General features: G+C 37.8%; 1 protein-coding gene across 1 annotated transcript in view; it reads right to left on the bottom strand.

The window, feature by feature from the left end:
- The window catches only part of ADGRL4 (adhesion G protein-coupled receptor L4), a 142,738-nt gene that overhangs the window by 60,242 nt on the left and 68,572 nt on the right, over nucleotides 1-13,924 (bottom strand). Inside the window, exon 3 of the mRNA XM_065910402.1 lies at nucleotides 4,900-5,052. Within this exon, the coding sequence (XP_065766474.1) occupies nucleotides 4,900-5,052 (153 nt within the window). The remainder of the gene's footprint in view (nucleotides 1-4,899; nucleotides 5,053-13,924) is intronic.

Below are 13,924 nucleotides of genomic sequence, written 5' to 3'. Positions count from 1 at the left end.
GTGCAATGTGCGGTAGTTTGAGCATTCTTTGGCATTTCCTTTCTTTGGGATTGGAATGAAAACTGACCTTTTCCAGGCCTGTGGCCACTGTAGAGTTTTCCAAATTTGCTGATATGTTTAGTGCCGCACTTTCACAGCATCATCTTTCAGGATTTGAAATATCTCAACTGGAATTCCATCACCTCCACATTTTGTTTGTAGTGATGGTTCCTCAGGTCCACTTGACTTCACATTCTAGGATGTCTGGCTCTAGGTGAGTGATCACATCATCGTGATTATCTGGATCATGAAGATCTTTTTTGTACAGTTCTTCTGTGTATTCTTGCCACCTCTTCTTAATATCTTCTGCTTCTGTTAGGTTCCTACCATTTCTGTACTTTACTGAGCCCATCTTTGCAAGAAATGTTCCCTTGGTATCTCTAATTTTCTTGAAGAGATCTCTAGTCTTTCCCATTCTGTTGTTTTCCTCTGTTTCTTTGCACTGATAGCTGAGGAAGGCTTTCTTATCTCTCCTTACTATTCTTTGGAACTCTGCATTCAAATGGGTATATCTTTCCTTTTCTCCTTTGCTTTTGGCTTCTCTTCTTTTCACAACTATTTGTCAGGCCTCCTCAGATAGCCATTTTGCTTTTTTACATTTATTTTTCTTGGGGATGGTTTTGCCCCCTGTCTCCTGTACAGTGTCACGAACCTCCATCCATAGTTCATCAGGCTGTCTGTCTATCAGATCTAGACCCTTAAATCTATTTCTAACTTCCACTGTATAGTCATAAGCAATTTGATTTAGGTCAAACCTGAATGGTCTAGTTGTTTTCCCTTCTTTCTTCAATTTAAGTCTGAATTTGGCAAGGAGTTCATGATCTGAGCCACAGTCAGCTCCTGGTCTTGTTTTTGCTGACTGTATAGAGCTTCTCCATCTTTGACTGCAAAGAATATAATCAATCTAATTTCGGTGTTGACCATCTGGTGAGGTTCATGTGTAGGGTCTTCTCTTGTGTTGTGGGAAGACGGTGTTTGCTCTGACCAGTGCATTCTCTTGGCAAAACTCTGTTAGCCTTTGCCCTGCTTCATTCTGTACTCCAAGGCCAAATTTGCCCATTACTCCAGGTGTTTCCTGACTTCCTACCTTTGCATTCCAGTCCCCTATAATGAAAAGGACATATTTTTTGGGTGTTAGTTCTAAAAGGTCTTGTAGGTCTTCATGGAACTGTTCAACTTCAGTTTCTTCAGCATTACTAGTTGGGGCATAGGCTTGGATTACCATGATATTGAATGGTTTTCCTTGGAAACGAACAGCGATCATTCTGTCGTTTTTAAGATTGCATCCAAGTACTGCATTTCGGACCCTTTTGTTGACTATGATGCCTACTCCATTTCTTCTAAGGGATTCCTGCCCACAGTAGTAGATATAATGGTCATCTGAATTAAATTCACCTATTCCACTCCATCTCAGTTCACTGATTCCTAGAATGTCGATGTTTACTCTTGCCATCTCCTGTTTGACCACTTCCAATTTGCCTTGACTCATGGACCTAACATTCCAGGTTCCTATGCAATATTGCTCTTTATAGCATCAAACCTTGCTTCTATCACCAGTCCCATCCACAACTGGGTGTTGTTTTTGTTTTGGCCGCATCCGTTCATTCTTTCTGGAGTTATTTCTCCACTGATTGCCAGTAGCATATCAGGCACCTACTGACCTGGGGAGTTCGTCTTTCAGTGTCCTATCTTTTTGCCTGTTCATGCTGTTCCTGGGGTTCTCAAGGCAAGAATACTGAAGTGGTTTGCCATTCCTTTCTCCAGTGGACCACAGTCTGTCAGACCTCTCCACCATGACCCATCCATTTTGGGTGGGCCCACACGGCATGGCTTAGTTTCACTGAGTTAGACAAGGGTGTCTAACTCTATCTCAACTTCGGCGCTCAGCTTTCTTTATGTTCCAACTCTCACATCCATACATGACTACTGGAAAAACCATAGCTTTGACTAGACAGACCTTGTTGGCAAAGTAATGTCTCTGCTTTTTAAAATGCTTTCTAAGTTGGTCATAACTTTTCTTCCAAGAAGCAAGCGTCCTTTAATTTCATGACTGTTGTCACCATCTGTAGTGATTTTGGACACCCCTAAATAAAGTCTCTCACTATTTCCCTTGTTTCCCCATCTATTTGCTATGAAATGATGGGACTGGATGCCATGATCTTGGCTTTCTGAATGTTGAATTTTAAATTTTTCACTCTCCTCTTTCACTTTCATCAAGAGGCTCTTTAGTTCTTCTTCACTTTCTGCCATAATGGTGATGTCATCTGTGTATCTGGGGTTATTGATATTTCTCCTGGCAATCTTGATTCCAGCTTGTGCTTCATCCAGCCTGGCAGCTCACATGATTTACTTTGTAAATAAGTTAAATAAGCAGGGTGAAAGTATGCAGCCTTGATGTACTACTTTCCTGATTTGGAACCAGTCTGTTGTTTCATGTTCAGTTCTAACTGTTGCTTCTTGACCTGCATGCAGTTTTCTCAGGGCCTTAGGAAGCATTGCTATGAACAAAGCTCAGGGCAGTGATGCAATTCCAGTTCAGCTATTTCAAATCCCAAAAGAAGAGACTGTGAAAGTATTGGTATACTCAATATACCAGAAAATTTGGAAAACTCAGCAGCGGCCACAGGACTACTGGAAAAATCAGTTTTGATTCCAATCCCAAAGAAAGGCAATGCAAAAGAATGTTCAAACTACTGCAGAATTGCTAGCAAAGTAATGCTCAAAATTCACCAAGCCAGGCCTCAACAGTACGTGAACCGTGAACTTCCAGATTTCAAGCTGTATTTAGAGAAGGCAGAGGAACCAGAGATCAAATCGCCAACATCCACTGGATCATCAAAAAAGCAAGAGAGTTCCAGAAAAACATGCACTTTTGCTTTCCTGACTATGTCAAAGCCTTTGACTATGTGGATCACAATTGTACTACACTTCCATAAAATGTTGGCTTTCGGTCATCTTTGTGTGTGTTTTCTGTGTGCCTATGATTAATTTTACTCTAAATAAGAATTCTTTATGTTTAAGGGATTAGACAGAGAACTATATATCCCTTTGTGGACTGAGGTGTATCAAAAGTAAATATGATCAGGTGAAAAGACAAAAGACAAATGATCAGGTGAAGAGACAAATCTCTTGCAGAGATAAGAGGGAATGGAAAGTACAGTTAAAATTGTATTAAATTTCAGTAATTAAGATGTTACAATTTGATTTCTTCATTAACTGAAATTTTTCTAGTTATATAGCTACAAAGTTAGAACTTTACTAAAGGTAAAGATATGTACACATTATATAACATTCTAAGACTAGATACATGAGTGTAGGTTTGAGAAGAACAAACAGCGAGGTACTATTTTCTGGGAAGGTTTTAATTTCTTGAATGTATTGTAATGATATAATCCAATAAAAAATTTTTGCTGTGAAAAATCCAGATAAAATTATAATTCAACAGAAACAGAATTATTTTCTCATATTTTCCGTCATGTACGGCCTTGTAAAGTTTGATTCACTATATTTGCATGATCCCGATTCATGTGTCAGACTTAAGTGGTCACCCATTTGAGATTCTTGTGGAAATATCAGTGGCATTCTAGGTAGAAGATTGTGATTTTAACCTTTCCTTTAACCTAAATTTGTGACTCTGGAATAGCCCTTCACTTCCCTTGGCTATAATAGGAGAATATAATCTTCCTTATTTAGGTAAAAAAGAAAATGCTGTGAACTCTAAGTACACAAGACAGGATAATTTCTTTGATACAGACATTTCAATGAGAAATTCTCTTTGAACATTAACTCCTGACTTATTGTGTGTGTTAATAACAACACTGCTAGACTTCTTCTTAGCTTACTGATGAGAACTTTACTAGGGGCTGATCTAAAGCTTTAGCATGGTTGGATGGCTCTCATTTAACTACGAAAGGTAGAAGCAGCACCTTACCCCTGCCCATGTTGCATGTTCAGTCCTGAGCTCATCTCATATCTAGCCCTGGCTATGTGATCAAACTCTCAGGGTCTCAGGTAATCCATTAAGTTTATAGATAATTATCAATTTTAATCATACTAGCTACTGGTAAACTAGACAAGTTTTAGAAACCATGATTAAGATGATTCACAATTTATTTTCAAAGTTAATGTCTTGGTTCCAGAGAATCTGTCTCTGAAAACTGTTCATCTTTTGAAATTTCTACAACTTTTTACAATTTTTTTCTCAGACTATAGTATCTGATGAATCAAATGTGTGACCAAAATACAATAGAAGAACATTAAAAAATCTAGAAACTCTCTCACAATATTTTACTTAGGAATAGAACTACAGTTACTTTTATCCCTTCAGAAGACATTGTAGTGAACTTCTAAATAGGACGGACTTCATAAAAACTGAATGCAGATCTTATATGTGACAAACTTTTGGGGGGCAGCAGAAGTGCTGCCTAGAGTGAACATTACTAGTGTTCACAAGCAATGCCTATCTGAACACTTTCCCGGAAAATGTGGGGCCTCTCTCAGAGTGCATATTTATAAAAGCATCACTATTTGGTGATACTAATGGTAATTTTCTGGAGTGAATATATTACTTTGAAGTGTAAGCAATTATTCTGTTATTTGCCACCTTGCTAGATTTCATAACATCACAACTTTTTTTTTTGGTAAACTGATATTTTCCAAAAAAAAATCTTTGTCTTATATTCTTGGATAAAGATACCATAGTAACTGATACCATATCGGAGAATTAAATGAATTAATGAAGATTCTGAAAGCATTAACAACTGGGGTACAATCAACGGACAGAATTTGACTGGATATTATTTAATCTGTGGAGGTATAAGCAATAAAGGTATAAATCTTAAGACAGGTAGCGGAACTCACCTACGCAGACGGTCCCATCATTAGTAATGAACTTGTCCTGGCCGCTGCTGGATCTGAAGCCAGGCGCACACACACAGTAATAACTCCCCTGCGTGTTCGTGCAGTTAGCATTCTCTCCACAGGGCTGGGTCAGATTGCCACACTCGTTATCATCTGCGGACATATGAGTTTAAAACATTATTTTTATAGCATTGAGATGAATTCCTAATATTTTCCATCAGTTTTTGGGAATTTTCCCTGTTAAATAGTATAAGGTATGTGATATCATTTCCAACAAGAGTTGATAATAAGAATCCACATTACATACTTGATTCTTCTTGTTTAGATGTAAAACCTTTGCAGTCACAAAGCAAAGTAGAAACTCTTACTGCAAAAGCACTAACCACAGCTATTGAATTTTATTGGATTATTTTTCAAATGTTTACATATAATTTAAAGATCACAATGTTAATGAATATCTTATTGGTGAACTCACAATCCTCAGTCAATAATCAGTCACAATAATACTCACAATAATCAGTCAAAAGCGTAAGTTAAAAATGAAAAATCAGAGATTACACATTGATGTCATTTAATCATGTACCATTTATTTTTGTCACTTACTCTCCAGAAGAATTTTGTGTTATCAGGTTTGTATCCCTTCATTTGTTCATTAATATATGTGTTTGTTACCATATGCATTGTGTGATATATGAAAGAGAATACAAAGAGAAAAAAATAATATCATGACCCATAGTCCTTACCCTTATACTCTTATAATGTAATTTATCAGAGAAGATACATAGATTCATAAACCTTTTTTAAAAATTAGAAAGCAAAAAAAAATCAGAAAGCAGATTCATATTACCTGTCCAATAAATGATATAAAAAATAAATGGTTCTCAGAAGTAATAACGATTGGTTGGAGGAGACACTAGATCTCCTAGTGTGCTGAACTGTGCGTCCCAAAAAGATATACTCAAGTCCTAATCTCCAGTGTCTGTGAGTGCGACCTTACTGGGAAATAGGGCTTTTGCAGATATAATCAAGTTAAGATGAGGGTATACTAAATTAGGAGGAGCCCAAGAGTGGTGTCCTTACAATACATTATGATATAATATAATGATGTCCTTAGAAAATTCAGAAATGGAGCCACAGAAGACAAGGCTATGTGAAAACAGTGGCAGAGACTGAAGTAATACAGATGCAAGTCAAGGAGTCCTGAGGACAGCTAACTAGAAGCTAGAAAGACATAAGCAAAGATTCTTCTCTAGGCCCTACAGAGGGTGGGGACCTTCCTACCCCAGGATTTCAGACTTCTTTCCAGAACTGTGAGAGAACAAACCTGTGTTGTTTCAAATCACGGAGTTTGTGCTAGTTTCTTACTGCAGCCCTAGGGGACTAATAGACCCAAACTGGCTAATCTCCAAGATAGGTACGTACTGATTAGACAGAGAGAAGCAAAGTAATTAAAAGGTAGGTAAAATCTGGGGCAAACATTCAAACATACGGGTGACTGACATGTATCTGAATGCTGAGGGAAGCTTAATCAGTGGGCCCAGGGAGAAGTCATAGGGGAACAGTTGTATGAATTGAGTTTGGAGAATGTCTTGAATTTTTATTCTCCATTTTAATCAAACCAAGGTTAATGTGGGGGCTTCCCAGGTAACTCAGCTGGTAAAGAATCCGCCTGCAATGCAGGAGACTCAAGTTCAATTCCTGGGTTGGGAAGATCCCCTGGAGAAGGGATAGGCTACCCACGCCAATATTCTTGGGCTTCCCTGGTGGCTCAGATGGTAAAGAATCTGCCCACGTGGGTTTGATCCCTACGGTAGGAAGATCCCCTGGAGGAGGACATGGCAACCCACTCCAGTATTCTTGCCTGGAAAATCCCCAAGGACAGAGAAGCCTGGCAAGCTACAGCCCATGGGGTTGCAAAGAGTCACATTTGACTAAGCACAGCACAAGGTTAATTTATTTTTAAAGAATGATTTATATAACATTTAATTTGTACACAGGTTATTGAAAACATATATTGATAACTAAGAGTTGGAGATTTCCTAAATATTTTATAAATGTTACTTTACTTATTCTTTACATACATTCTAAGAAGCAGGTGCCATTATTATTCTCTTTAACTGATGAGGAAAATAAGCCATAGAGAAGAAATGCAACTTGTCAAGGTCACACAGCTATTTAGTTAGAGCCTAGTAGTCTGGTCCAACGCCTGTTCTCTTTGCTGTTGTGTCCTGCTGCCTCTGCAAGGATCATTTTACAAAGCAAATATATAAGGTAAGAATGTATCTGATGGATTATGGGTCTATTTTGAGAGAGGAAAAGATATTGAGCTAGAGATTTCAGAAGAAAAACAGAAACTTTATTTGTATTCTGTCTCTCACTTAAATTTTATTTCCACTTATTTTCAAACATTACAGATATAAGTACAGAAGTTACCATATGACAGACAACTAAATGTGAAGTCCTCTTTTTTTTTTTTCCCCCAAAATTACTACTATGGTTGGGGCAGGTAAGATTTGGAAATCCTATTTTTTTTTTATTAAGATATTCAACCTATGAGGCTCTATTACATAATTTTATTTTATTATCTATATGTTTTATCACTTTGACTTAGTATATCAATTATAATAGGCCAACTGCTACAAATATATCCAAACACGTAATGATTCAACACAATAGATTATTTGCTGCTCTAGTCAGAGGCCAAGGTTAGTGTTCAGGTTGATGGTGCAGCTTCTTCCATAATGGTTCAAGGACCCAGACTTGCTTCATCTAACGGCTCCACCACCTGCATCGGGCCTCCACACTGTCTGTACCCACCCTGGTGGGGAGCTGGGTTCAAATAGAGCATAAAAGAGTAATAAGCCACAGCTATAAATGGCGCCCATCACTTTTATCCACATTCTATTCACCAGAATTCACTGAAGTGTCCACAGCTAACCACGGGGAAGCTGATGGCTGTAGGCCAGCTGTGCGCCAGGAAGAAGGAAGAAGAGACTTTGAACAGCTAAGCTCTCTGCCACACTTACTCTTCCACGAGAACGTGCTGGGCTGCTTCAGCTGTGTCCCACTCCCTGTGACCTATGGACTGTAGCCGGGTGCCTCCCTAGAGACTCAGCGCCGAAGAATCTGCCTGCAGTGCAGGAGCCACAGGAGATGTGGGTTCCAACCCTGGGTCAGGAAGATCCCCTGCAGGAGGGCTCATATACATACACAACATGCCTATGAGGCAGGCATTATTGCTATTTTCAAATTAAAAAAACCCCTAAAGTATAAAAAGCTAGAACAACATGATCAATGGCACACAGATAAGTAGCAAATTGTGACTAAAGCCTTAGGTATTCTGACTGTCAAAGAGATCTCACTCTTCTTAAGTACTATGCTATAAAAAGAGTTCACAACAGATATTATTTTTCGAGTGTTTGTTGTGTGCTAGACACTGTGATAGGAAGATTGCCATAAAATGGAAATACACTGCGACCACCTCAATAGGTTGTTAAGAGATTACAAGGAGTTCATGAGCAGACAATGCTTACAGTGGTGCCTAGCATGCAGTATGCAATATACAAGTATACTATTTTCTATATATTGTTATTATTAAGTTACTAGAAATCTGATCCAGTTATACCCCACTTAAAATTCTTAACAGCTACTTGGCCTTTAATATGTAACATAAGTCCTTCATAAGTGACAGAGACATATCCCTTCTCATGAAGAAGTCAGCTTCCAAAGTCTGGAAATAAGTTTAAGTTGCTTATCCTTAGATATGTATAGTAATAAATATATTCTTAAAGAAACTATAACAAAGATCTCAAAAAGCCCAAATTCCATTAGTATATGGATAGAATATATCTATACTAAATACAAAGAAGAAAGATCAAAATTTGTTTCCTTGTAACATTTTTACAAATTCCAATAATACTGTTCATGATAATTTATTGAAAAGCCACTGGAAAAAAAGAAAATAAAACCTATTTGTAATTTTATTACATGAAGACAACAACTCATTCTTTGAGGCACCTCCATTTTAAAGATAATTCAGAATATGCAGAATCTCCATTTCTTTTGTATATGGCCTTATATAGTACTTTAAAGTTTTAATATTAATTTTATTTTACTACAAAATATTCCATGTTCTTAAAAGTCATTCAAAACATCAATAAAATGATATTGTTTCATTTTGACATAGGAAAAAAATACAATTTACTTATATCTCTGAAAATAGACTTTCAAATATTTGAGACCTGACCTTGACTGTTACCCATCAGCTTCCAAGCTCATCAAGTGTAACACCTTCATCACTCTGAGAATAACCTCCAATTCAGGTCTATCTCAGTGGCCTGTAGGACCGTGTAGGACACTTCCTAGGCCTGAGGCAGGCCTGTCCCGACAACAAAAGGGGCAGGCAGCACCTAGAGTGCTCTTTGCTCCGAGCACAGGCCTGAATATCTACTTTCCTCACAGGACCATTTCATTTGTGTATAACCAGTTAATAAGAATAACTCATCAGTCTATATAAGAAGCAAGATCATTCTCTTCAAAGCCTAGAGCAAAGCTAGGCCAGGCCTCACACTTACTATCTTCTTCACGTTAAGACCTCAGTCCTCTTTTCATTTCTCCATAGGCACCTCTCTGACATTTTGGGTTCAATTCCATTGTCTCCTTCAAAGTTCTAATTTTTAGTATGTGGTCTGATTTATTCTGCTGCTGCTAAATCGCTTTAGTCGTGTCCAACTCTGTGCGACCCCAAAGACAGCAGCCCACCAGGCTCCTCTGTCCCTGGGATTCTCCAAGCAAGAATACTGGAGTGGGTTGCTATTTCCTTCTCCAGTGCATGAAAGTGAAAAGTGAAAGTGAAGTCGCTCAGTCGCCTCTTCGCGGCCCCATGGACTATAGCCTACCAGGCTCCTCCGTCCACGGTATTTTCCAGGCAAGAGTACTGGAGGAGGTTGCCATTTCCTTCTCCCTGATTTACTCTAAGGTGAGTAAAAAACCAGAGTACCCAGAGAAGAGTTTTGAACTCCCCCTAGAGGCTTCCCTGGTGGCTCAGACGATAAGGCATCTGCCTCCAATGCAGGAGACCTGGGTTCGACCCCTGGTTCGGGAAGATCCTTTGGCAAAAGAAATGGCAACCCACTCCAGTACTTTTGCCTGGAAAATCCCACGGACAGAGGAGCCTTGTAGGCTACAGTCCACGGGGTCACAAAGAGTTGGACACAACTGAGCGACTTCTCTTTCTTTCTTTAGAGGCCAACAACTTGGAGACGTGTAAAGGCAAAGATTTGAGTTCTCAGAAGCTTGGTTAGGCCAGAGAGGTGGGTGACTTAAAGTCTGACTCCACCAGGAGCCAGACAATAGAACAAAGTATGGCTTGTGATACAGGAAAGCACACAAATTTCCTAAAGGATTTAAATTTTCAAAAATTTGAAAATCATATTAAAATTTTTTTTTCAGATTTAGCATTTGGTTAGGCATTTGTCATCCCTAAATTAAAGCATACAAATGTTGAGGGAGTTAAGTAAATTTGTTGAAAATGTGATAATAAAGTAAGAGAAATAGGCGGGTCATCATATAAAACGTTGAAGAGTTAATACTTTATTAACATATGTGTATTAATTATTAATTTATCTATTCTGTACACAGAGATATTATATAACTTTAGATGACTATATGCACACATATACTCAGAAAGCAAACATATATGTCTATACATTCATTCAAAATAAATTAGACTAGTTTATTAAAATTACCTTAGAGCATGTCACAAATTGACACAGAAGTACCTAAATCAAGTTGAAGAAAACTATTTCATACACATTGGATTTGACTCAATCATTCAGTTACTCAAATATTTATGGAACTTCCCAGGTCCCAAATGTGAGTATGTCCACATTGGGAAATAAGTAAAAATTAATCAAAAAGTCAGGATCTGTGCCCTGCTGTCAGAGTTCACATTCTAAAGCAAGTTAACATGGGAGCATGTAATTGAGTTCTTATTAAAATAAAAGTTTCAATTTTTATCTCAAAATTTGACTCCTTTCACAGCATACTGGGAGAAGTTTATATTAACTTTAAAAGGAATTGTGCTCTCGGATCAGTTATTGGTAATATAGAAAATGATGAAGATTGCATCCCCTGTGGTTTATAGCTGCAAAAATGATATGCAAAAATACAGAGGAAAAGAATTCACTAGGTCTGAGTTATTGGTTAGAGTCCGAGAAAACGAGCCACTTTATTACCACCTGATTGTTTCTGAAAACAAATTAATGTACCAATATATTATTTGATTTCAACTTATTTTCAAGTTTTGGGTAACACATTAACCAGCAGAAAAAAGCAAAATAAAAAACAAAGATTCACACTGATTTTTGTGTTTCTCCCTACTATGTAGTCTTGAGCACTTGACCTCTTAGCTTTCTTATCAAGAATCTGGAAATAAAAACATTTTCTAATCTATCTCCCAATCTTCTGGGCTGGATATATGATATAGACAAATTCCCTAAATGGTCTGATTCCAATCTTGTTCCTTGAAATACCACTTATCTGAAAGTAACCTCTTCTCTTCCCCCAAGAGAGGGGAGATGGGCAAAAAATTATCTTTGTGAAGTAATATATAAATTTGAATTATTTAAATAGCTTTAAACTTTCCAGTGTCTAACTTAACAAAAATGAAGTTTCAAGGAGAAAATTTATTTGAATGAGTATAATATAGGAAAATATACGACTGTTTCTTTTGTGCTTTTATCTCCATTGTTTATATCAATATATCAGTTTAGTCACTCTCTGTGATGCTATATTTAATTTACTGTGGGATTATAAAATAAATATTTAGATTAGGATGTCACTTGAAAAATTCATTGTAACACAGTTAAAGAGAAGACACATTATTTAAAAATGATCAAAAAAATGTTAATAAGGAGAAATATTTGGCATTCTTTCAGCAGAAATTCTTACTGGCTTACGTTTAACACAGCAAGTTGAACACTACAAGAACAAAGACACACACCTAACATATGACAACAGGATCCATGGCTGCTGGAGAAGACAGACAAAACCTCAAATTATTAGCATGTGTTGTATATAACAAATAAAACAAGTTATTTAGCCATATACTGGTAACTCAGAGAAGCAATGGTTTCGTTGGCAAGTTTTCAGGATAAAAGGGGGAAGGTTATTCTCAGAAAAGGTTTAGAAAAGGAAGAGATGATTAAGCCAAGCAGTGAAGTATAAGAATTAACACAAAGAAAACGGGCCCCAACAATCCATTCAAAACAAGGAAAGAACTCACCCAAATGCCTGAAGCCTGCAGAAGAGAACAACTATAAGGCGCCCAGGTGGCTCAGTGTTAAAAAATCTGTTTACCAATTCAAGAGAATCAAGAAACGTGAGTTCGATCCCTGATTTGGGAAGATCCCCTAGAGAAGGAAATGGCAACCCACTCCAGTATTTTTGCCTGGGAAATCTCATGGACAGAGGAGCCTGGCAGGCTACAGTCCATGGGGTTCGCAAAAGGGTTGAATAGCAAATAAACAACATATTGTGGAACACTGGGTATGATGGTAGAGGCTGTAGGGCAAGATGCTATGAAGATATGTATGGTCTAAAGTGGGAAAATACTTCCTAAAAATTTTGGACTAAATTCAGTGGTTAAAGGATGAGCGTCATCAGATTTTACGTAGTAGAGAAATCTGATTTGATTTGATCTCAAAACAATTTTTGAAATATAAGAAAAATGAGGTAAGACCCAGATAGATCTGCTAAAACACTGTAAGACATGAAAAAATAAGACTAAACACAGTCAAGGAGAAATCAGTAAAGTGGGTTAGATCAGATACGTTTAAGTGTTAAAAGTCAGTCATCTGGGGAGGAAAAGGAAAGTGGGTAGAATTCAACTAGACTAGGCATACACTGAAAACTGTCATCTGGATGACTACCATCTGATCTTCATATTCTTTTTTCTACTTATGTGACTTCAAAATTTTTCACAGTAAAATAGTTTTAAAATATTAGTGTGGCTTGGAGACTAACTGGATATGAGTTAGTTGGACAGAGGAAGCAAGGATGATTCGCAGGTTCTGATTTGGAGGGATTTGCTGGGTATACTGATTTATGAGGACAGAGAGAAGCATAGGAGGAAAAGATTTGTGGCTAGGAGCGAGTTCATTTTTGAACAGGGAGAGATTGAGATGCCATTAGGACATTTGGAGTATCCACAACTGGATACTCAACAGGGAAGCCATAACTTGTTTAATCATAAGCTGGAGCTCAAGACTGCCTACTTCTCTCCTAGAGGATGGGTCAGAAGCAGGAGCCCGGCAATTACTAGGCTCCAGTGCAGGGAGCAAGCTTGCTGCCTCCTTTGCACTCATCTCTAGATGGATCCTTTCTCCTGACTCCTCCTGCTTTGATCTCAGTAGTTTAAATGAACTCTGCCTTGGCGTTATCACACTCCCTTGTTTTCCCTTTTCCGTTCTTCCGTTTTGTTGCTGTCGTTGCTGTGTTTCTGTATGCTTTTACGTACTTGAGTTTGCTTCCTTAGGATGTCAGAGTAGGTAAAAAGGACCAAGGGAGCCGCTTCACCTGTGTGTGGTCTCCGAGTGACCGGAAAGTTCCTTGGGGTTCCACGTGGTTCAGTCCAGCCTATCAGAAAACTACATAGGGCTTTACCATAACACGTAACCAGCAACCAGAAGCTAGCTGAGAGCTAACTAAGCTTCCCAAAAACATATACCAGAAATATCTCCTCTCAGTACATTTTTGGGAAGCTTACTTAGCACTCAACTAACCTATGGTTGATGGCTAGTTACTTGTTCATTGTGGACTTATATTAAAAACTAGATCAGCATGATTTGTACCTCATAATCGGAAAGAAGAGAGAAAATATTTTCCAAGTATTCTGCTAGATGGCTCATTTTAGTTTATTTAATCATTATAATAACACAATGATTGGTATGATCCTCATTCTACTTACTAGAAAATTAAAGCTGAGATGGGTTGAATCATGCTAGCTTAGAGAATCTGTTGTACA

Source organism: Muntiacus reevesi, chromosome 1 (genome assembly GCF_963930625.1).
Source record: "Muntiacus reevesi chromosome 1, mMunRee1.1, whole genome shotgun sequence".
Classification (NCBI taxonomy): Eukaryota; Metazoa; Chordata; class Mammalia; order Artiodactyla; family Cervidae; genus Muntiacus; species Muntiacus reevesi.
The sequence above is the reverse complement of the archived record's forward strand: the minus strand, read 5'-3'. Positions and strand labels throughout refer to the sequence as shown.